General features: G+C 35.0%; 1 protein-coding gene across 3 annotated transcripts in view; it reads right to left on the bottom strand.

Moving 5' to 3' along the window:
• Positions 1-24,823, bottom strand: part of TMPRSS15 (transmembrane serine protease 15) — a 137,539-nt gene extending 112,716 nt beyond the window's left edge. For all 3 annotated transcript variants that reach the window (XM_061134102.1, XM_061134103.1, XM_061134104.1), the window contains exons 1-6: positions 24,532-24,823; positions 21,039-21,169; positions 20,494-20,561; positions 13,338-13,489; positions 11,197-11,241; positions 9,698-9,733 (exon numbers count right to left, since the gene is read on the bottom strand). In XM_061134102.1, the coding sequence (XP_060990085.1) occupies positions 9,698-9,733; positions 11,197-11,241; positions 13,338-13,489; positions 20,494-20,561; positions 21,039-21,169; positions 24,532-24,676 (577 nt within the window). In that variant the 5' untranslated portion in view covers positions 24,677-24,823. The remainder of the gene's footprint in view (positions 1-9,697; positions 9,734-11,196; positions 11,242-13,337; positions 13,490-20,493; positions 20,562-21,038; positions 21,170-24,531) is intronic.
• Positions 24,824-25,627: the final 804 nt, after the last annotated feature.

The raw sequence follows: 25,627 nt of genomic DNA, 5'->3' as shown, positions 1-25,627 counted from the left end.
ATTAAAATAGATATAAGCCATTGGGAAATTCATGGACCACCTAACATCTAAAATAGGACAAGATAAAGCTGAATCATTTCCAAGTGCCAAAACACTCCCATTTAAGAGAAAAAATTAATTTAAAAAGACATTAAATAAACTTGTATAGTATTATGACACATCAAGAGAATTCTTAATTATTGACCCACTAATCCATAAGAGGTGTCATGTTGATAGTATTAAAAAAATGCTTGATAAAAAATAAATGAGAAAAAGGACATCATTGTAGTAACTCCATGTCTCTTTCAAACAGTGGTTGAGGGAGTTCTAGGTATTCAGCATCTATAAGAATAGATTTGGGCATTTAACTAGGGACATTATAATTTTGTCTGATCTAATGTTTTCTATGGAAACTTCACTTACTGATGTTTCATATCTTTGTCTATTGCTTATTGAAATTTATAGGCTGAACTTCAAAGCCACACTGTCAAGAGACACCACTTGAAACGTTTGATCTCATTAATGATTATTCATTCACTTTACAAGTATTTATTTCCCATTTATTTGTGTCATGGCTTTTTAAGGGATGGAAATAATAGGATGAAAAAGGCAGAGACTATTCTTATGGAGTTTGGAGTTTAGTGTGCAACTGATTCATTGGCTAGCAAATTTTGTAATGAGGTAGAAAAAAAGTGATGTGGGAACATCAAAACTGGGCTATGCTATGGATTATCTTCCTTCTGAGTCTGGGATTAAAAACACCTTCATATAGACTAAAATTTGAAAGATGCTTAGAAATGCACAAGGAAGAGAGATGTGTGAAATGTATACATGGTGATATGACAAGAGCACATTACTATAGGGAAAGCAGAGGCATTTGACTTATCTAGATGTTGGGATGCTTACTGAAACTATGGCAGGCAGGGAGTTTGGTGACAAATTCTGGGGGACATTTAAAAAATAGTTTTAACATATTAAAATATTTTTTGCAAATAACAGTATTGAAAATGTTAACATATATATGTGATATGACCAGTCCATGTTTCATAAAGACAATTCTGCTACCAAGTGGAGAATCATGTGAAGAGAGTAGACCAACTGGGAAGCCATTTCAACACTCAAGGTGAAAGTTGCTGAGAGCTGGAACTCTTGCACTAGCAGGGGAGATGAGGACATAATCCAATTGCTATTTCACATGTAGTATTGATGAGCTTTGGTGGCCAGATATGCTCCTGGCCAGAGGGAGGTGGATAAAAGGATGCTCAGAATGGTAGATGCACTTTGGAGTGGCCATGAAATACCAGTGTTCATTAGTCACAATAGGCATTATCAGAGAAACAGCTGGTGGGATTAGTAAATGACTTTAGTTTGAAATATTTAGATTTGAAGGTAGAAATATTACACTCTTGTTTAGATTGTACTCTCGATATCTCCATTTTCTGTTGTACAAACACTCTTCACCTGTCCTGGTCCGTGAATAAAGAGAAATTGCTCTAATTTAAAGCCAATATAGAAAATATGAATATAGTCTTCTTATATAGAGGAAGGACATTTTAGGATTTTATCAGATTTTATTTTTACCTAGTGTTCTGTCTCCCTCTCATCTCCTTACATACACAGGTATGATGTCCATTTCCAACAAAACCATTGCTTATTGATTAAAACATTAACTGTTACATAAATTAGCCAGATGCCAGTATTTAAAGTAACCTTCCATTCTTAAAGCTAGAGTTCTTTGACTGGACTATTTAGTTTGCCATTTCATCCGTTAGTTTTTACTTTAGTACTTCTCCTTTTCTAGGGAATCTCTACTGTGATTCTCATGAGGAATATTTAACAAAATGGTTAAGGATTTCTATTTAAGGAAAACTGTACACCCAAAAAAGATGTTCTTCTCATTATAGGGGACTGGAATACAAAAGTAGGAAGTCAAGAAACACCTGGAGTAACAGGCAAATTTAGCCTTGGAGTACGGAATGAAGCAGGGCAAAGGCTAATAAAGTTTTGCCAAGAGAACACACTGGTCATAGCAAACACCCTCTTCCAACAGCACAAGAGAAGACTCTACACATGGACATCAAGAGACGGTTGACACCGAAATCAGATTGATTATATTCTTTGCAGCCAAAGGTGGAGAAACGCTATACAGTCAGCAAAAACAAGACCAGGAGCTGACTGTGGCTCAGATCATGAACTCCTTATTGCCAAATTCAGACTTAAACTGAAGAAAGTAGGGAAAACCACTAGACCATTCAGGTATGACCTAAATCAAATCCCTTATGATTATACAGTGGAAGTGAGAAATAGATATAAGGGACTAGATCTGATAGACAGAGAGCCTGATGAACTATGGATGGAGGTTCATGACATTGTACAGGAGACAGGGATCAAGACCATCCCCATGGAAAAGAAATGCAAAAAGGCAAAATGGTTGTCTGAGAAGACCTTACAAATAGCTGTGAAAGGAAGAGAAGCAAAAGCAAAGGAGAAAAGGAAAGATATTCCCATTTGAATGCAGAGCTCCAAAGAATAGCCAGGAGAGACAAGAAAGCCTTCCTCAGTGATCAATGCAAAGAAATAGAGGAAAACAACAGAATGGGAAAGACTAGAGGTCTCTTCAAGAAAATTGGAGATATCAAGGGAACATTTCATGCAAAGATGGGTTCGATAAAGGACAGAAATGGTATGGACCTAACAGAAGGAGAAGATATTAAGAAGAGGTGGCAAGAATACACAGAAGAACTGTACAAAAAAGACCTTCATGACCCAGGTCATCACAATGGTGTGATCACTCACCTAGAGCCAGACATCCTGGAATGTGAAGTCAAGCGGGCCTTAGAAAGCATCACTGCTAACAAAACTAGTGGATGTGATGGAATTCCAGTTGAGTTATTTCAAATCTTGAAAGATGACACTGTGAAAGTGTTGCACTCAATATGCCAGCAAATTTGGAAAACTCAGCAGTGGCCACAGGACTGGAAAAGGTCAATTTTCATTCCAATCCCTAAGAAAGGCAATCCCAAAGAATGTTCAAACTACTGCACAATTGCACTCAGCTGACACGCTAGTAAAGTAATGCTAAAATTTCTCCAAGCCAGGCTTCAGCAATATGTGAACAATGAACTTCCAGATGTTCAAGCTGGTTTTAGAAAAGGCAGAGGAACCAGAGGTCAAATTGCCAGCATCTGCTGGATCGTCGAAAAAGCAAGAGAATTCCAGAAAAACATCTATTTCTGCTTTATTGACTATGTCAAAGCCTTCGACTGTGTGGATCACAATAAATTGTGGAAAATTCTGAAAGCGATGGGAATACCAGACCACCTGACCTGCCTCTTGAGAAATCTATATGCAGGTCAGGAAGCAACAGTTAGAACTGAACATGGAACAACAGACTAGTTCCAAATAGGGAAAGGAGTACATCAAGACTGTATATTGTCACCCTGCTTATTTAACTTATATGCAGAGTACATCATGAGAAATGTTGGGCTGGAAGAAGCACAAGCTGGAATCAAGATTGCAGGGAGAAATATCAATAACGTCAGATATGCAGATGGCACCACCCTAATGGCAGAAAGTAAAGATGACCTAAAAAGCCTCTTAATGAAAGTGAAGGAGGAGAGTGAAAAAGTTGGCTTAAAGCTCAACATTCAAAAAACTAAGATCATGGCATCTGGTCTCATCACTTCATGGGAAATAGATGGGGAGACAGTGGAAACAGTGTCAGACTTTATTTTTTGGGCTCCAAAATCATTGCAGATGGTGATTGCAGCCATGAAATTAAAAGACACTTACTCCTTGGAAGGACAGTTATGACCAACCTAGAAAGCATATTAAAAAGCAGAGACATTACTTTGCCAACAAAGGTCCGTCTGGTCAAGGCTATGGTTTTTCCAGTGGTCATGTATGGATGTGAGAGTTCGACTGTGAGGAAAGCTGAGAGCCGAAAAATTGATGCTTTTGAACTGTGGTGTTGGAGAAGACTCTTGAGAGTCCCTTGGACTGCAAGGAGATCCTACCAGTCCATCCTAAAGGAGATAAGTCCTGGGTGTTCATTGGAAGGACTGATGCTGAAGCTGAAACTTCAATACTTTGGCCACCTCATGCAAAAAGTTGACTCATTGGAAAAACCCTGATGCTGGTTGGGATTGTGGGCAGGAGGAGAAGGGGACGACAGAAGATGAGATGGCTGGATGGCATCACCGACTAGATGGACATGAGTTTGAGTAAACTCTGGGAGTTGGTGATGGACAAGGAGGCCCGGCGTGCTGCGGTTCATGGGGTTGCAAAGAGTCGGACACAACTGAGCGACTGAACTGAACTGAACTGTACAAAAATAATAATTGATTCTGTTTATTAAAATCTGTTCAAGTTGTCTAAATATTAGTTGCTCTTTTCTTGAGTGGAAAAAAGTTTAGCATATTTTTATATTATATGGCATTTTAACCTTCAGGATATTAATTTTTGGCATAATATGAAAACCCACCATAAATTAGTATTATTTGTAATTCTGCAAATTGAAGGCTTTATCTTTTATTTATATTTGTATCATGAAGGATTCAGTATACACTCAAATGTGATTACTTCAGAGTGGTCCACTGTCATAACACTGTCCAATGTCTTGAGGTGAGGAATCTCTCATTTCTATTTTGTGCAGACTCTGGACTAAGCATTGTGGAGGAGAAAAAGACTGAAATCCAGTATTTGTTTTTCCCCAAACCAGTTATAAGAAGTGTTACGTACAAGATAGTAATTTGAAAATCATATTTGGGAAATCTTAGATTTTTATTTTCCCTAAAAATAGGTGTAATAACCCTTGGTGACCAAATATGAGACAAGTTAAACCCAAGACTTAATAGCTTACTTAGTAATGAAATCAGAATCTGAATGCATGAAAGCCTGTTCTAAGAGATCAAGTTCATTTCACTGTACTGTGTTTGGGAGATATCACTTTACAGAAATTCTCCTCGACTTTAAAAGAACAAATTTAATCATTTTAGCAAGACTGTGGCTGTTCAATTTAAATGAAATTAAAGTGGGAAAATACTTTAATGGTTCTGTTATTATTTGTGTAGGAATGTCTTAAATTAGAGGAGAGTGCTTAGCAGTATATGTATGTTGTTTTCTCAGATGCAGAGAAAACAAATACTTGAAGTCAAAAGACATTTGGTGTTGGTAGCAGTGCCTGTGTGTGAGTCTTGGGAAAATCAATTCAATTGAAGAGTATAATTCTGTCTTAAATTCTCTTGAACCAATTTCACATTCTTCACTAAATTACCCAGTTCTTTTCTTTCCATCCTCAAACCCCTCCACATGGTGGAACTATAGAAAATTGCATTTTGTTGAGACTGAGAAAGCCCATGATAGTGAATTTTGTTTTTCTGCAATCATTGCCTGCCCAGTAAGCAACAAAAGACTAGAACAAGCTGTATTCTAGAAACCCTTCAAGCATATGAACAATTGCACAAAAGAGCCCCTCTTGGGCACACTGTAACAGCTAGAAATCAATTGGTGTAATGCAACCTTAGTTCCCATCTCTCCCTTTACTGTTCCAAATGGGTTAGTAAAACTTTACGGTAATTGGCAACAAAGGCAGTTGAACAATAGAACATAATCCTCATGGACTTTGTACCCACTATCAAATAAAAATTCTCTTTGGCAGAATTTATAATAGTACTAACACCAGGTATATGGTGCATGCATTTGTTGATTTTTCTCAAACTCTGTCTTCCAGGCATATAAAATGAGAATAAACTTAACATCCCTGAAAGTCATATTCATAATAAATTACTGCTTGGAAACTGTGGTTTTCAAGTTTAATTGCCTCGTTCCCCTCTATAAATCTATAGTATCTTGCTGTATGAGAGGAATGAATAGGAATGAATGGTGACTGGGGACTCATGGATCCAGTAAAAGAAGGAATGTGATATTTTACCACCTACTTACATTATGAGAATTCGTCAGGATTGAGTAAGGTAATCAATATGGTCTCCAATAACAGGAAAGCTTTGGAAATAGAGTTTTTGGGGGCCAAAGAAATGATCAGATTAAAACAGGCACTACTGAATACAACAATCTTGTTTTAATCTTACTCTAGTTTTTGAAAGATCTTTTTAAAAAAGTATACAACTTGGTTTTTTTTTTGGTTGTGTCCCTCCTTTTTGCCAGTCATGAATTGGTATCTGTATTATTTCCTTTCTTCATGACTGCTCTTTAAGACATATATTTAAATCTTTGTCTTTCAGATAATAAATACAAAGTTCAAGAAGATTAGGTGGCTTACCAAACATTATGTGACAGTAATTGGTGGAAATACTTAAGGTGGATTCACCTACACACTTTCGGTGTTTGAAAACTGTATGTTACTTTTTGGTTTCCATTATGATTATCAAATACTCATGTAAAATGTGAAAGATAGAAATATATGTACTGATATTTTAGTCCATAATACATTTGGTTCTTAAATCACTTGATCCATTCCAAAATGTCCTTAAAATTTGCTCCTATCTAAAGCATCCATGGACAGAGGATCCTTGGCGGACTACAATAAAAGAGGTCACAAAAGAGTCAGACTCAGTTGAGGGACTAAATAACAACAAAAAGTGTCCAAGAGCATATCTGTTCCATTCAAATGATTTGGGTTTTGTTGTTGTTTAGTTTTAATTTATTTTGGCTGAGCTGGGTGTTTGCTGTTGCATGTGGGCCTTCTCTAGTTGCGGTGAGCGGTAAGAGTCTCTATACTTGCAGTGTGGTGGCTTCTCTTGTTGTAGAGCAAGTGGGCTCTAGGGCAAATGGGCTCAGGAGTTGTGATGCATGGGCGTAGTTGCCTTGCAGCATGTGGGATCATCCTGGACCAGGGATTGAACCCATGCCCCCTGCATTGGCAGGCAGATTCTTAACCTCTGCACCACCAGGGAAGCCCTCCAAATAATTTTGGACTGGACCAAATGATCAAGGACCATTTTGGTGTGGGCAGAGGCCTTACGGGCATTTTGGATAGGACCAAAGTCTTGCAAGAAACTGGGCACATTGTTCAGTCACTTTTCATATTTTTGGTGAGCTTGTCTTCAGGAGGGTAAGAAGGAAAATTTGTTTTAAGTCCAAAGATTTTTCGCTCTAACATTTTTTTTTTCCTTCTAAGTCTTTCCACATATTTCTCTTAGGGCACTTTATACATCTAAGAGGGCCTCCATAACTGTGGGTTTTATGAATCACTCAGTGAATCAATAAACAGGTAAATAGAAAACACAGCTCTAACTTTGGTATTTGTTACTGACTTTTAAAGTTATAGAAATGTTTCTTAAAATATATTAAAGTTATTTAGTTTAATTTTAGATTAAATGAATTGGTCATTATCCATCCTCAAATCACTTTTTGAGAGTGTGTTGAAAGGTGATTTTAGATGCTGTAAATAGTTTTCTGCATTGCATAAGGGACAGTGGGCTGAAGAACAGTTCTATTTTTCATCGTGTTGTGCTGCTCTCTGGACAACACCAAAATACAACCGCAGGCAGGCTTGTCTTACATTAAGAGCCCTCCATGGGTTCAGAGGTGGGATGATTTGTTTCATAAAGTATTTTGATACATCATTCACATATCACTCTGCTTTTCAAGCTTCACACCTACTGTTTTATCTAGGAATTTCTAAGTCTTACCCAGAGACCACTTATAATTTCACAAATGTTCTCTCCTTGTATTACATAATATTTGATATACATTCTAATAACATGAAAATAGGAGTATTATTGTAGGATCTGAAGAGTTATACAATATTGCCTGCATGGAGTTTACCTAAAGAGATTAGGTACACATTCAGACTGTTTAACATGAAGATTAAGATAGGACTAGAGAAGACACTTTGGTTAACTAGCAGATAGACAAAGGCAAAGTAGACAATTATTAAGAATCTGGAAAAATTATAACATTAAAGACACATACCAACCATATGCAAAACTTAAAAATAAACTCAAAGTGGAGCAAAGACCTAAATGTAAGACCAGACGCTATAAAACTCTTAGGGGAAAACATAGGCAGAACACTCTTTGACATAAATCCAAACAAGATATTTTTTTGACCCATCTCCTAAGGGTAAGGAAAATAAAAATAAATGATGGAACCTGATTAAACTTAAAAGGAAACAAAAAGAAAAGACAACCCTCAGAATAGTAGAAAATATTTGCAAACAAAGGAACTGACAAGGGATTCATCTCCACAATATGCAAACAGCTCATGTAGCTCAATATCAAAAGAACAACTCAGTCAAAAAATGGGTGGAAGACCTAAATAGACACTTTCCCAAAGAAGACATACAGATGGCTAAAAAGCACATGAAAAAATGCTCAACATCACTAATTACTAGAGAAATGCAAAGCAAAACTATAATGAAGCATCTCCTCATACTGGTCAGAATGGCCATCATCAAAAATTCTACAAACAACAAATACCGGAGAAGGTATGGAGAAAAGGAGACTCTTACACTGTTGGTGGGATTGTAAACTGGTACAGCCACTCTAGAGAACAGAATAGAGATTCTGCAAAAAACTGAAAACGGAGCTACCACATGACGCAGAAATCCCACTCCTGGGTATGCCCAAAGAAAACTATAATTCAAAAAGATGCATGCACCCAGTACTCACTGCAGCACTGTTTACAATAGCCAGGACATGGAAGCAACCTAAATGTACATCAACAGAGGAAGGGATAAAGAGGATGCGGTACCCATATGTGATGGAATATTGCTCAACCATTAAAAGGAATGAAATAGGGCCATTGGCAGAAACTTGGACAGACCTAGAGATTGTCATACAGAATGAAGTAAACCAGGGAGAGGAAAACAAATATTATACAAGATTGCTTACTTGTGAAATCTAGAAAAATGGTACAGATGGATGTATTGGCAAAGCAGAAATAGAGACACAGGTGTAGAGAACAGGCTTAAGTTTGTTGATAAACTTAACAAACTGAGAGCAGAATGTGGGTAGGATGAATTGGGAGATTGGGATTGAAATAGATACACTATTATGTGTAAAGAAGATAACAAGTGGGAACCTACCGAATAACACAGGGAACTATTGTTCTGCTCACCGCTCTAGTCACCTAGTCATTGTTCTGTGGTGACCTAAATAGGAAGGAAATCTAAAAAAAGGGTATATATGTGTATGTATAAGTGATTCACTTTGTTGTACAGTAGAAATTAACACAACATTTAAAGCAACTGTACTCCAACAAAAATTTAAAAACAGATACATGCCATGTGTTGGTATAAAGCAGTCACTTAAGGAAAAATTGAATGAATGAATCCAAGGCAACTTTGGTACCGATTAGGCAACCATACCATGTTAAAAGGAGAGAGCAAGTATGTGTCAATTGTATTCAGAGAGAATAATTAGAGAAAAGAAGTCCCTCACACCTGATGAAACCTATATCCTTTCTGGAAAACATTTTGATCCTACTCTTGGCAGGCTTAGCAAAAGATAATAACCATGATTCTAATAGATGGAGGACTGGAGTAAGATTAGATAATACAGGCATTAATTAACTTCAAATATGTTGTTGCCTTTTGGTAAAAACTTAGGCTAACTATAAACTTTCATGCTTTATTTTTCTTATCTATAATAAAGGTATTGTTAACTGCTGTTTATCAGATAATTCTCAGAAGTCCAAAATGAAACATAACAAAAACTTTTTAAAAAACAAGAGAAATTATATTATTAAAACTGACCTGGGGTTGCCAGAGGAATGCTGGTTGTTAGCTTTTCTGTAAAAATAAATAACATAAATAAAAATTACATTTTAAAACCGATTATTAGGAATTCCTCCTGTTTAATATTTTATGTGAGAGTTTTTAAAATTACTATGAATTATTAATGGTCATTAACTTGATATATCATTTGTATCTGGATCTAAAAACAAATCTTTTATGTTTTTTATTGATTTTTAGAGTTGTAAACAGAGGTTTTTAGATGCATTCATTTTTTTAAGGAAAATAGATTTTTTCAATAATTAATTAACTAATATAAGAATTCACTTATTTCATAATGGCTGTAGACATAAATGTTCTAGATTAATCTGATGGTATTTGAAATAGGAACTTGAGATACACTTAAACTATTGGCCTTGGAGTCCAGAGAATTACTTTTAATTCCTGACTTTGATAAATTTAAACTGTGTGACTCTGGGCACTTTCTTTATTATTTATGTATTTTTAAGGAGAAAAAGTATTACCTTTCTACAAAATCATTCTGAAAATTAAATGAGATAATGTTTGTAAAATATAGTACCTAGTAGTAGATACTTCAAATAGATTTTTTAAATATTATAAAAATGTTCATGATTACAACTGATATCAAAAGTAATATGGCTATAGTTTCATAACAATGTATATTTTAAAAATCACTTGTTTATGAATTTGATGTTTGGGATGACTTCTAACATTTTTAGAAAATTTTATTATTCACAGTTTATGGAAACAGATTTTCAGAAGGTGAAATGCTCAGTGATTCTGATGGTTGGCAGAGACAGGGTTAGTGTTCAGATCTTTTGACTTCAATTTGAATAAGATTTCTACAACAGAATGATTTTACATTTTATGGTAACTCAGGTTAATTTTAAAATGATAATTTCTCAAAGCTCTCTTTTGATAATCAGTATGATCTTGATAAGACAAAGTGAAGTCCTCAATTTTATGAGCAGTAGTGACCAATTGTAGTTAGAAAGAGAGAGTGAAGAAAATGCTGGAATAGAGCAAAGTTAATATTAAACTTTAGATTGTCCTTTCCAAACAGTACATTTTGAAAGTTATCATTTCATTATCTTTAAAACTCCTTTTCCTCATTCATAGTGACCTTAGCAATGTCAGGGTTTCATTTCCAAGGCTGCATAATTAGAGTCATATTTTGAGATCACACACACACACACACAAGCACACACACACACATATTCACACATATCATATATGCATACATATGTATATAGAGTTTAAAACATGAAAGGATGATTGCAATTTGAAATGCATATCCTTGCATATATACCTAAGCATTATGAATCCTGGATATTATGAACTACATTATTCCAGGCCAAATGTATACTTTTTACATTTTTAAATGAAGACTAAATACCTCATTTAGAAAGAGCCACGAGAAAAAAATAGAATCCTTGCTTAATGTCATAAAGTTTTATAGTCACCAAGTTATATATTTTAAAATGTCGTTAAGTACTGACCTGATGTTGTTGCAGGACTTATTGTAGAGAAATTCTCCAAAGAGGCTGGAATAAAGTTGGTTTGAATATAGTGCTTAGAGTATTACAAAACATCGAGTGCAGTTCAAATAGTTATTCAAAGGGCATCTGATCTAGAGTTTCCACTTCATCCTTTCTTACCCTGAATGTTCCTATTTATTTAATTACTATTTAATTATGATACATCCAATGAATTTTCAGAATCTTTATATAGTCTCTCTATAAAATTTACATATACAGAATGTTTCATTTATTTTACCCATTTAAGAAGGATGTCTACTGATTCATCATAGTTACATAGAATAATTTATATTTAAGAGAGATAATCTAACACCCCCAATCTTGTGGGACCTAGAATCAAAACAAATGGATGTCAAAATAATCTGGCACATGATAATATCTATTGAGAACTAAGAACTGTTTAAGCATAAAGTGATTTTCACTTAAAATATAAAAATAGCGATTTTCTTCATGATTTAATGTATTTAATATTTTTAAAGACACAATGACAGCTATGTTAAAAATATAGGAAACCAAAGCATATCTTCTGAGAAGCTCTGATCTAATGAATTTGTTTTTATTCAAAACAATATTTATAGTAAGTGGGCTAAGAGGTAGGTCTTCTTCTACTAACTAGATGGTTTATTGCATTATTTCTTCATTACTGCATTGTCTTCTTTGTAAAAGACCTGTAACAGTTTCATAAATATGTGGTAGATTATTAATGAAGAAGATTAAATCAGTTTTATAAGATTTTTTCTTAAAGCAGATAATATCTTAATTTTTCATTGTGTTTGGCTTGAGTTTACTGTATAAAAATCTAAGATGTTTGTGAGATTATTAACCAATTTTAAAATGTAACAAATTTGAAAATTGACATGATGCAAATAAATATTAAAACGAAATACCAGGCCCATCTGTATCCACAATCTCTTCTCTGTAAACCTTCAGCTAAATGTTTTTGAATTCAGAAATTTTTAGATGTTAGAAAGCTCATCAATATATAAATATCCACTTCAACTGAATAAATGCACACTCTAAGTAGCCTATTGCCAGTTTAAATAGTTTTACTTCAGCCTAAGTCCATATCTGTTTGCTCTTAGGCAAATATATAAAGACATGTGTGCTTTGTTTCTTTGATTTTGTAATAGTAGATACAAAATTGCAGACCTCTAGCTGCTTTTCTTTACAGAAAGGGCTCATCAAGCACAGTTTACTTTTATTCAGCTTCCTGCTTTATCCTGCTGTGCCTGTTCAGTGAGAAGGCAACTCAACTTCTTAAGCACATCCTCTACTGATGGTTTGGTCCCCTCTGGCACACCAGCTGGAGCAGAGACTATTTTGGATTTTTGTCTAATTCAAATGAGCTGAAAAATACTACTAACTATTATTAGCTAGAACAAGTGATTTTTCTATCAACACATTTACCCCTGAAACCAATCCTACTACACAGTATCTTTACTATTCCCATTTTACAGATGAGATAATGAACACAGAGAAAATTCTGGTAAATTGCCTTAAATAACACAGCTATTTAGAGGTAGATTAAGTATTCTAGAGGCTTCCCAGGTGGTGAAGTGGGAAAGAATCCACCTGCCAATGTAGGAGGTTCAAGAGACTCAGATTCAAATCCTGGTCGGGGAAGATATGCTAAAGAAGGAAACGGCAACCTGCTCCAATACTCTTGCCTAGAAAATTCCACAGACAGAGGAACTGGGTGAGCTACAGTCAATCCATGGTGTTGCAAGAGTCAGACACAATTTAGTGACTAAACAACAACAATATGGCTATCAGAAAGTAATGTGTCACTTTCAGATGGAGGGTTCCTGGAAAATCAGTGCTGTGCTTGGCCAATGCCGAAAGTGTGATTAGACCCACAAACATTTATGCATGCCAATATTTTCAGAACTTCTTTGGCATTTGATATTTTACAAAGATTTGCTCACTGGCATTTTTTTTTCCTAATATGTTTTCTCCATATTTCACTATCCTTATGTAAATGTGCTACTCAAGCAATAAGACAGGCTCCTAAAAGTCCAGGGTGATCCTACTGCTCCTTTGGTACATAGAATTTTAATTTCATGGCTTATTGATTCAAAGTATCAAATAAGGTTCACAGATACCTGTGATATCAATGCTGTTCAAGTCAATGTGGAAAGTAACCAGTTGGCTGGATTTATTTGCTTCAATGCCTTGAATCAGTTCTTCTTTTATATTTTTATCTGACACCCACTGGACAAAGAGAAGGTCAAATATGACTATGATGCTGCCATTTCTGCAAAGCAAAAAGTGACATAAGAGAAAAAACTCAGCCCTCTTCAAATGATTTGTGTTCGGTCCTCTACAGTCATCACCTTGTTAATCATATCACACTTGCACAAGGAAGGTCATGTCAAGTGTTATCTTTATTTCACAGGTGGAAGAAAGAGAACTTAAACGAGTGACTGTTTCTACAAGATATACCCAGAATTAGAACCCAATTTTTCTCAGTTCCACATTAGCACATTAATCCCTAGGCCAAGCCACAATCACTTGTGTCAAATTAAACAAAATCACATGATATCGTGACATTTATTCCTATTGTACTGTTTGAAAAAAATGAGGATTTGTAATTGGATTTTTTATTTTCACAGATGACTTCTAAGTAGGAAGAAGTCTAAAGAAGTTACACTGATTTCAGAAACAAAAATTTTTCTATGTAGTTTACAAAGGCCTGATGGCAAGCCTATAGCAACTGTTAATAAATTATATCTACTTTTTCTTCTTCATTCTTAATATATTGAAATATGTCCTGACTTCAAAGAGCAGAAAGAAGACAAACATAAGTGGGTTACTGGGAAGTTGTGGGACTTGTCTCATTGTCAAGAGTTGGAATTATATTGTCTATTCATCTCTGACCATGATGTTAGAGTTCAATTACATGACCCAAGTCATCATCTCTTTTATATCTCCTTCTCTGAAGACTGCATTTTAAAAGTTTTCCTCACTGGTAATTTGTTTACAGTTTAAAGAATCAAAAAATGAATACATATTTGGTCCAGGGGAAACACTACAGAGATTTTTGCTCTTTGATCTATGTTTCTGCTTTGCTACTATGCTTTTAAGGGCTTCCCTGGTGGCTCAGTGGTAAAGAATCCACTTGCAATGCAGGAGCCTTGGGTTCGATCGCTGGGTCAGGAAGATCCCCTGGAGGCAGGCATGGCAGCCCACTCCAGTATTCTTGCCTGGAGAATCCCGTGGACAGAGGAGCCTGGTGGAAAACAGTCCACAGGTTCGCAAAAGAGTTGGACACTACTGAAGTGAATGAGCAGGAGAAATGTGCTTTTAGGATACAACCATTTGGAAAATGAACTCTAGCTCTGGTCTTCCTTCTATACCCTTCAGTAAGCTAGGGCTGCTCAGGGTTTACTGGGATCCTTAAGAGGCAGACTAATGGACTTCTCTGGTGGTACAATAAGAAAATGCCTGCTAACGCAGGGATGTGGCTCAGGTTCTATTCCTGGTCTGGGAAGATTCTACTTGCTGCAGGGCAACTAAGACCGGAAGCTGGCAAGAATAGAGTGAGTGCCACAATAAAAAGCCACCAAAATGAGAAGCCTGCATGCCACAACCAAAAATACATAAAACCAAAATGCAACAAAAATAATAAATTAGTAAAATAAATAAAAATAGCAAATAAAGATAATTAAAAATAACAAAATAATATAATAATATTAATATAACAAATAATAAAATAAATGGTAATCAAATAACAAAAATAATAAATAAAATAAGTAAAACCAAAGTGCAACCAAAAATAACTAAATATCCATTAAAGAGAACGGAATCTTAAAAAAAAAAGGCAGACTAAAGAGAACCAAATTTTGCATATGTTTGCTGTTTCTGAAATTTAGGCATTTACATTCATATCTGTAAGTTAATTAGTTTTTTGAAGGGCTTCATCAACTCCTGAAGGGTTCTTTATGTATCTGCATGTATATATGTCTTGGTAGAGACTACTATATATATATATATATATATATATATATATATAATTTTTTTCCCTCTCCAAGACTAAGTACAGGATCAAAATGTCCCTGAAAGATCTCAGTAGATCTCCATTTATCCTTGGTAGGATATTCCCTTTTAGTTTCTGTGCTACTATTCAAGTTCACAGTTTAGAAGTAATTCCTTTTTATGTAGCTAGTTTTTCATGATTTATGTGAACAGGCTGATCAATAATTGCACATTTCACCTCTATTAAGTATAGAATTTTAAATGTTAGAATGTTTAACTTTCCAATCATTTGATTAAATTGAATTATCCAAATCTTTTAAATGGCAAGGCTCCTTAGCAACTATTTACTAAGTAACAATGTCCCAAATTCACCCACACGTGTAATCACTTGCTATCCATGATAAAAGTAGATTTCGTCACAGACACTGTTTTTACATAATCCACACTTGTGAATTTTTCCATGCTGATCAGTCTCTCTTTTTATTTGAGAATAATGCTCCATTTTACCATAACTTCTGCAACCATTGCATGATAGTTTTATTCATGAGCATATGACTAGGCCCTGGGCAATGGAATATGAGGTAAAACTGAAAAGAAACTTATAGGAAACATTTCCATATTTAATGTAATAAAGGCTCATAGTGGACTACTGCTCTGTTGCTGATCATTATTATGTCTACGTGTGATTGCTGGAACTGTTGCATCTATTGTGGAACCACGAGGCAACTTATGATTGTCAAACTACAGATAGCATAGTAAAAGATTGAAAACATGTATATTTTTGATCATGTCACAATCATAGTACCACTGAACTAACCTCTTCCGAAACTTACAGATTTCTTGTGATGTCAGATGATAATCACTTTTGTTTAGGATACTTTTAGTCACGTGTTCTGTTAATTGCTATTTTAAAAATCCTAACAGGCATATGACTCTCAGGTTTCATGCTATATTTATTTAAACAGAAGCTCGAGTAAGAGAAAATGACTCTAGTATTTTTCACCTGATGTTGGCCAACACAGTAATTTTAGCAATAAGGAGACTGAAACTTAGAGTCATATAGGTAATTGTACCTAGAGTTATATAGCTTACTAGTACCAGATAGAGGAATAAAATCCAGAAACTCTGTGTCCCAGATGTGTTTTGATATAGTTCTTATTCCCCACCCCCATGCACTGCTATTAACACCATTATGAACTATTTATCAATAGGGAAGACAATATAATACATTTGCCTAGATGTAGGTCCAGGTTTTTATTATCTTGCATTGTTACCAGAACTTTATATCCAAAGAGATGGCGGAAATGGTTGGTTGGAATTGGGATGGCGAGTGGATAGTTTATTACCTCCACACTTTTGAGAAATAGAATCTTCCCTCCTCTCTTTCTCTCCCTCTCTCCCTCCTCTCCTGATCCTTCAATAACTCTTCATCTTTTTCTTTTCCATCCCACTCTTTCTCCATCTTTTCCTCCTCTTCTTCCTTCTCTTTTTCCTTGTCTCTTTACCAATCTTTACCCCAAACTTCTTAAATGAATAGAGTTAAATGTGGTTAAAATAAAGTGAGAGTGTACAATGTCCATCAGTTTTTCTGTCTTCATCATTGCCAACTCATCCTTGGTGCCCAGCATATAGTTTTAATTCTGATTAAAACAGACTTTTTCTCTTTATGTAACTTTCACAGATTTAATTTCACTTACCACTTTCTTTTATTTTATTTGAATTAGGGATTAGAAGAGGTAAGGTAATTTTGGCAGAGAGCATACAAATCTGGAACTTTCTTTCACTGAGTTGAAAGTAACTGGATCAGTTTATCCTCAGGCATAAAACATCTTTGTATTAAAGATGTGTTGTTTTTTTTTTTTTGGTTGTGAATTATACATTGCATTTAATAATTCATTTGCAAGGACAGGAGTTACATATTCTATATCTACACACAGTTGCATTCTTTAAAATTTGTTTCTTTTTCAGTATACATGTTGAGATAAGAGAGAGATACAGTGGAAATCAGGGAAACCACAGTAAACATGTATGCTTCACCTAATAAGACAATTAAAGCTGTTATGTGGTTTAGTAATCATCTCTATCATAGCTGTGAGACTGAATTTATTTATTAAGAAAATGAGAATTCTTCCTTTAGGAAACAAAAAAAGGAAACAATGACCATTTTAATTTCAAAGCCCCTTTTCAGTGGAATATCTGAGTTCATACTTTTTAAAAAAAAAAAAAAAAAAAAGAGATAAATTCTATCATTATACAGAAAGCCTGTGTGCAATAAATCAAATGCTTCTTATCTCATTTTCCTTAATGATATTGATAACCTCTAGGGTTGCTGAGTAAACAAAAGTCTTTCCTTTCCTAACTTGATGACTTATCTGTGCTCAAAGGGCAAAATAAGCTTCCTATTGCTACAAAGGGTAAGCAGCACTTTATTAAAAGAATCAACTCTTAAATGCTCTTTGAGTCAAAGCATTTTCCACAAAGCAGAGTAATAAAAGGCTTCAGACATGGGTAGACCATTTGCTTGTCTTGCAGAGTAGCTCAACACACACACACATACACACATATGTACACAAAACTTAATGGAGGAGGAAAGAGTTGACATTAAATAATATTTTTTAAAAGGAAGAAGAGATAGATTAATGACTAAGTGCAGAATTCTGAGTGCTATAATTTGACCACATACACATGTATAGAGTGTGTGTTTCATTAAAATCAGTAACAAAAAATTAAATAGGCATTTTAAAGGATTTTTAGATGTATTTTTCAGAGTTGATATGGCTACTGTTAGTTGAGAAGTCAGTTATTTTTGTTACTTGATTTTATCAATCAGTTTAAAGTAAAAATAAGTTATAAAAGCAGTTAAGAGTCTGCCACGTATTTCTATAGGCTTCTCTGATGGCTCAGGTAGTAAAGAATCTGCCTGTAATGGAGATCCAGATTCGATCCCTGGGTTGGGAAGATCCCCTGGTGAAGTGAATGGCAACTCACTGCAGTATTCTTGCCTGGAGAATCCCATGGACAGAGGAGCCTGGTGAGCTACACTCCATGGGGTAGCACAGAGTCTGACATGACTGAGTGACTAACACTTTCACTTTTTTCTGTAAGTGGAATATATGTCATTTTATATCATATTAGTTAAAGTAAACCTAAATGTTTGCTTGTTACTTTCTTTCCTGCTTCTAAATTTCTTTTCTCATCCTTTTCTTCTCAGTCTCCCAAAGCACCTACCTGTAATTTATCTTACAGATATTTTCATGAAATTCCTTTGCTTTGCATCTTTTAAAAACTCACTTCTGATTTAAAAGTAGTTCAGCTACAGCTAGGTGAAAGTTCCTCTATACTGATGAAGTATATTATTTGAGAATTGTTATAAAATATGTATCAAGGTTTGGGTACTATATTGGTCTCCTAGGTAGTTTAAAGGAAGGGAAAGAAATAATTCCTCAGCTCAAATAATTTACAGTTTCAAACACAGTGATTTTACTATCTAGAGAAATGTAAGGTTACTTAATAAATATCAAAGAAAATGCTAGGGTTTTGATATACTACCAGACCTTATATAAAAGTCTGTATTCGGCAAATTTTCCCAGTTGAGTAAAAACAAAGTTATCCAGCAAGTTGTAAGCAAGAGAAGACAAAGAGTTCCATTAGGAAACTATCCTAATAAACTCTGCACTACGCACTGTGCTTAGCAGGGATTTCACTGGGCAGAGCCTTCTGAAGGTAAGGAAGAACACGGGATCCTGCTCCTTAAAAGTGATAGTTGCTCAGGCATGTCTGACTCAAAAAGTCAGACCTTGTGGACTTCGTCTGCTAGGCTTCTTTGTCCATGGAATTCTCCAGGTAAGAACACTGGAGTGGGTAGCCAGTATCTTCTCCAGGGGAATCTGTGCTAAACCTTTAAGAATTAAATTTTAATTGAAGCTTTAATGCAGATCCTCAGTCCTCTCTAAAACTGGAAAAGAGAAATTGGTTCCACTCACTCTAAAATAGATAATTAACTTAAAGTGAAATAAAATCTTTCATTCATAGCTTTACCTACACAGAATAAATACTGAATAAATATTTTAAAACAACATTTTGAGTAAAATACACAAACAGATGAGATCAGGCGTGTTCAGGGTGGTATGGCCATAGACTAAAATACACAAACAAAAACACTAATAAATCTTTCCTGAGAGGCCACATGTCTCCTTCTAGCCCTGAAATTAGGTTATGAAAGAGGTTATCAGAGATCATAAACCCTGGAAAACAGGAGTCAAAACCTCTGTGTTGTGGACAGGAATGAAGTCAGTAGATGGGGTGGAGTTGACTGGTTACTGAGACTAAGATATCAAGAATATGCTATCTGGGATAAAGAATGATAAAGATAAATAGGTGAGAAATAGCCTTTTTTTTTTGTATTTGGTAAAATAAAGCTTTGTGCTTTTGTTCATTTCGTTCCAACAAGAAACGACAAGGACTAACATTTCCTTCTGCCCATTAACTAATTTGATCTTCTGTTATTGTTCTTCTAAGTATAATCTCTTTTTCTTTGACTTGACCTATCTCCGTTTGGTCCCTGTGAACCAAAGGACTGTTATACAAATGTCAGGACTGTTGTGAAGACCATGTAACAAGTATCTTTGGTGGTAGACTCTCTGGTTTAATTGTTTCTGACCTGAGATAGACTGCGTGCATGCTCAGTCATGTCTGACTCTGAGGCGTTGTGGACTGTAGCAGGCTCCCCTGTGCATAGAATTATCCCAGAAAGAATACTGGAGTGGGTTGCCATTTCCTCCTCCATGGAATCTTTCCCACTCAGGGATCAAACTCGCAGCTCCTGAGGCTCCTGTAATGGCAGGTAGATTCTTTCCTGAGCCACTGGGGAAGCTCGGAAATAGATAACTTAATTAATTAATTAATAAAATAAAGTGAGGCTCTTTGTAGTCTCCAATGACCTGGACTCCCCTGTGGCTTGCATTGAATATAGGTTAACTGTCAGATTCCTAGACATCTGCATACAATCAACCTCACTCTTCTTCATGTGTCTCTGAAAGATTTTGTACTCACATGAAGGAAATATGTTAATATGAGATCAATTATCTAGCATTGTTATTTTCTATCAATATAAAAGTCTATACTGTGCCACTTTTCTCAACCCTCCCAGAAAATGTTGAAAATTTAAAAATATTCCATTTTCTCCTAAAAATTGTGATGTTCTTTTTACAAATATTAGCAAAGAGGTTACTACGTTGCGATTCTGTGCTTTCTATCTATATAAAAATTTTGAGCCATACTCACTCAAATTGTAAAACTCTCGAGTTTTTATATTCATTTTTCAGATTACTTGATTGAAAGATATCATCTATCTGAAAGAAAGTTAAAAAGACATATAATAATAAATTTAAACAAAATAATTTATATATTCTTCTTAGAATGCTTTTGGGGTACTTCCCTTCTCTGTGATGATACATTTCATATATTTAGGTATCCTGAGTAATTATATTTATTGGCTGATTTTTTTCAAAGAGAATAAGATATATGTGGGCTTCCCTGGTGGCTCAGATGGTAAAGAATCTGCTTGCAATGTGGGAGACCTGGGTTTGATTCTGGGCTGGGAAGATTCCTGGAGAAGGGAGCAGCTACCACTCCAGTATTCTAGCCTGGAGATTCCATGGACAGAGGAGCCTGGCAGGCTACAGTCCATGGGGTCACAAAGAGTCAGACACGACTGAGTGAATGACTTTCACTTTCTCTTTCAAGATCTATCTTTAGCAAGTAGTTAGCGAAATTATGTTATGAAATTTTAACATAGTTAAAGAGAGAAAGAGAAAAAAATCTCCTACCATTTGCTGAATGTCAAAAGCAAGAACTTTGAAGTCCACTGAGAGTTTGTCTTGCAAATGAGGATTATAAGTAGCTCCGGATGTTATTTTCAATGTCCCTCTGGCTTCATGACTTTTCCCAAATGCTGCATCTAGATGAATTTATAAGAAACAAAACACTGAAAATGTGAATGATGAGTAAGAAAATATGCACATTCTGATTAAGACACAGAAGTAAAGTTCTTGCATAATGTGTTGACTCTGGAGTTGCTTTTTCTTTTCAGTCTTCCTGTTTCATCATCAGCTGCATTTATCTTTTAATTTTTTCTTAGCTATCTAGTTGTTTTAAAAGGTTGAAAATTAAAACCGTCTCTGTCCCGTTATAAATTTTTTTCTTTTCTTTGAAATCTAAGCAACTCTGCAAGCTTCCAAGTTTTGTTTTGTTTTTGTTTGTTTGTTATTGAGATTCCTGTTGGAAGATACAGGAATGATCAACTTCCACCAATTATGGGAACTGATTCAGGGAAACATGGTGAGAAAGGCACCATTAAAAGTTTTGTAGTTGCTTTCAGATACTTCTTGAACACCTAGCATCAAGGGACACTGCTGCTTTTCTACATGTGGGTTGCTGTGAGGATTTCTGTGTGTGCATTACTTTGAAGCATAGCTTTGAAACTACTTCTTTCATTCTAGTAATTATAAATTTGACATGCATAACCTTTTGCCATTAGATGGGGACTGTCATTATTGGAGAAGTTATTGAGCATGCTGCAGAAAATGTAATTATATGAAAAATATGTAAAAAAAAAAGCTAACAAATTGGGGTAGGGATGTGGGAAATAAAATATGCCATTAAGTCCAATACAATACTATTATGTGATTATTTTCCTTGAATGTATGTTCAGAACGAATTGCTTCAGATGGAGCTCGTACAATGATGAGATCATTAATAAATATGCTAGTAATGATGCATTGACCTGATATGAGAAGATGCTATTTCTTTTCTTTTCTTTTTTTTTTTCAGCTGGGGATATTGGGGCTTAGACTCACTAAGAAAAATTTTCAATGTTATAAAAGTGACAGATGTGGAATTTGGACAAAGGATTGACTTCAAACCTCAAGATCTGTCATGCTGTGCTGTGCTGTGCTTAGCTGCTCAGTCATGTCCGACTCTTTGCGACCCCGTGTCAACTGCGGCCTGGAAGGCTTCTCTGTCCATGGGGATTCTCCAGGCAAGAATGCCATTCCCTTCTCCAGGCGGTCTTCCCCACCCAGGGATCAAACCCAGGTTTCCCATATTGTATATATTGACACAAATCTCTTCATTCAGAAGAAACTTTAGAATTAATATTTTAAACAATACTCAAAATAATATTTAGACTTGTGTATTTAAAAGATAAGGAAAGACTGAGGAACTGCCATGGATTGCCAGACACTGAGGAAACATGGAAACTAAATGCAGTGTAGGAATCTGTACTGAATCCTGAACAAGAAAAGACATTTGTGAAAAAACTGGTGAAGGTTGAATAAAGTGTTTAGTTAATATTATTGTAACAATTTTATTAATTTCTTGGTTGTGATAGTTGTACTATGTATATACTTGATACTGACATGAGGGGAACTTGTATGAATGTTATAGAATAATTCTACAATTTTTACAACTTTTTGAAATCTAAAATGATTTCCAATAAAAGTGTTAAGTATATTAAAGTGTATAGTATGAAATACATTAAAGTAAGTGTAAGGTAAAGATTGAAGGCAAAATGAGAAGAGGGCAGCAGGGGATGAGATGGTTAGATAGCATTACCGACTCAATGGACATGAACTTGAGCAAATTCTAGAGACAGTAGAGGACAGGGAAGCCTGGCATGCTGCAGTCCATGGGGTCTCAAAGAGTCCAACAGGCTTAGCGGCTGAAGAACAACAAATATTAAAGTATGTGTTGAAACTGTGTCTTATGTCCTATGGTGTAGTGTTACAGCTTTATTTCAAATCTCTTCTTATATTCATTTATTCATGATTAAATCACACTAACTTTTAAAAGTATTCATTTTTTAATTTTCCCGGTAAAAAACTAACTTTTGTATTTTTATTGAGTATCAAAACATTCCAATGGACTTCCAAATGATTACATGTCCTTAAAGGTATTCACAGAGCATTTAAGACCAAAGAGGTAACTTTTCTAAAAGTCTCAGTGAACTTCTAAAATTTATTTAATTTTATACCCACAAACCTTCCTTCTCTTTGTATATAACTATAGTAGTAATATAAACTAGAGGTTATATTGGAATTCTTTTGTAAGACTATAAATCATATTTATTATTTCTAATTTAAACTTAATTGCTAAGGGAAAATAACTAACTCAAAGGTTGAGAATTTCCCCAGTAAAACCAAAATGACTGCCATTAAAAGGTTTTGAAGGAATACCATATAATTCATCATTTTATAAAAATGTGAAAATTTTCTCAGAAAAAAATAAATCCAATTTCAGGTTTGCTATGCTAACATTTAAAAAAAAAAATCATATAAATGAATGAATGGGAGAGTGCACATTCTTCAGTTAGATTTTCTAGTTTGTACTACCTGGCAAAGCTGCAAATTGAAACAAGTTACCTAAATTCTGCCTCTGGTTTTTCACTTGTATAATGGGCGTATCAATAGCCACTAACTCGTAGGTTTGTTGTAACAAGAGAATACATTGGTAGAGCTTTTAAAAGCAGTTGTTGGTACAGGTAATTTGGACTTCCTGGGTGGCTCAGATGGTAAAGAATCTGCCTGAAATGCAGGGGATCTGGATTTGATCCCTGAGTTAGGAAGATCCCGTGGAGAAGGGAATGGCTACCCACTCCAGTATTCTTCCTTGGAGAATTCCATGGGCAGAGGAGACTGCTGGGCTACAATCCACGGGGTCACAAAGAGTTGGACATGACTGGGTGACTTTCACAACACAGGTCATTTAGCTCTAAAGAAGAGTTCCTTTTTCTTATTTATTTATTTTTTCTGTTAATCACAAATTGCTACTCAGGCATCTTGAAACATTTATAAATCCACAATTATACCAAGGTTCCCTTATATTGTTATAATTAAAATTGATGTACTAATAAGAATGAAGATATAATTCTCTAGAAATAAGTGATATTTTTTCTTTAAATTGGCCTATTTAGTCACTTCTATAGTCAACAAGGTTTGAATGTGTTTATGATTTAAATTCTATCAGAACAGACCCAAAGGCTATGAACCTACTTTGTTATATGTTGAAACTGAGAATCTAATCATTTTTTTCATTTAAAATACTTAGTCTCATATTCAAATTCTGAATTAAATTCAAAATTATATACCAACTTAAAAAAAAATTCCTGTGATGTGAACTAAGGTGAAGCATCTGAATGCAATATAAATACCTTGCCAGGAAATCAATCACATCAATGGATACAATATGCTGGCAGGATTCTGGAGAGTGAAGTGTATATATTTACCTGTGAGCACTTTCTGTAGCCAACCTTATATAACTTACCTTTTTCTGATCTCTGGATTGACAGCCAGGACACTGCAATTAATCCAGCACAGAGCGCCACCAATATGACAAAGAGAACTGCAAACGTGACTTCATAGGTGCTGAGAGAATGGCGCCTTGATCGTACACTTTGCTTTAACCCCATTTTTGGTTTTTGAAGGTTTGCTACTCTAAGGACTCTGGAAGAGCACAGAAGCTTGCGGCAGTTGAAGAGCAGAAGCTCTCCAGTTTTCAAAGTTTTGTTAAACAACAAATCTGCATTAGTCTACTAGTCAGTGTATATGAGTATGTATGTCCCTTTGGCAGCATTGTCTCTATACATTAACTAGCTTTAATCTTTAAGAAGTTAATCTTTAAGAAGATATTAGTGAGTACAGAGATGTTTAGAGTCATAAATGTTAATCACCAGAGCAGGTCAGTGTCAATGTGAATGAAGTTAACTGCATGTTGTAAACAAAAATGAAACTCTATCATTTTGAGAACTGGTAGAAGAAATATGAAATTCGTGATAGTCAAATTAGTCATTGGGCACACACATGATATTTGTAGTAAGTCCCTAACAGATCAACCTTCTACCCTCTGACTCAGGTCATTATTAAAGCATTTTTCCTGTTTTATGTAGGTTTAGGCATTCTAAAGATAACTTTAAAGCACAGATATATATATATATATATATATATATATAAAATTTATTTATATCTTTATATATATATAGCCTAACATATATATTAACACTTACATCTTTCTTCCCACCCTCCCTCTACCCCACTTTCTCTCTCTCTCTCTCAATATATATATTGAGAGAATATATATATATAAATATATATATTTATATATATACTTCCCAATAAGTACATATATATTTATATATATGCCTCCCTATATATATATGTGTGTGTGTGTGTATGTGTGTGTGTGTGTGTATACACCTCCCATTAAGGTATATATATACCTTTCCTGTTAGCTCAGATGGTAAAGAAACCTCCTGCAATGCAGGAGACCCAGATTCAATCCCTGGGTGGAGAAAATTCCCTGGAGAAGGGAATGGCAACCCACTCCAGTATTCTTGCCTGGAGAATTCCATGGACAGGGGAGC

This window comes from Dama dama, chromosome 31 (assembly GCF_033118175.1).
Source record: "Dama dama isolate Ldn47 chromosome 31, ASM3311817v1, whole genome shotgun sequence".
In the NCBI taxonomy this organism is placed as follows: Eukaryota; Metazoa; Chordata; class Mammalia; order Artiodactyla; family Cervidae; genus Dama; species Dama dama.
This window is presented reverse-complemented; position numbering and strand designations above follow the sequence as displayed.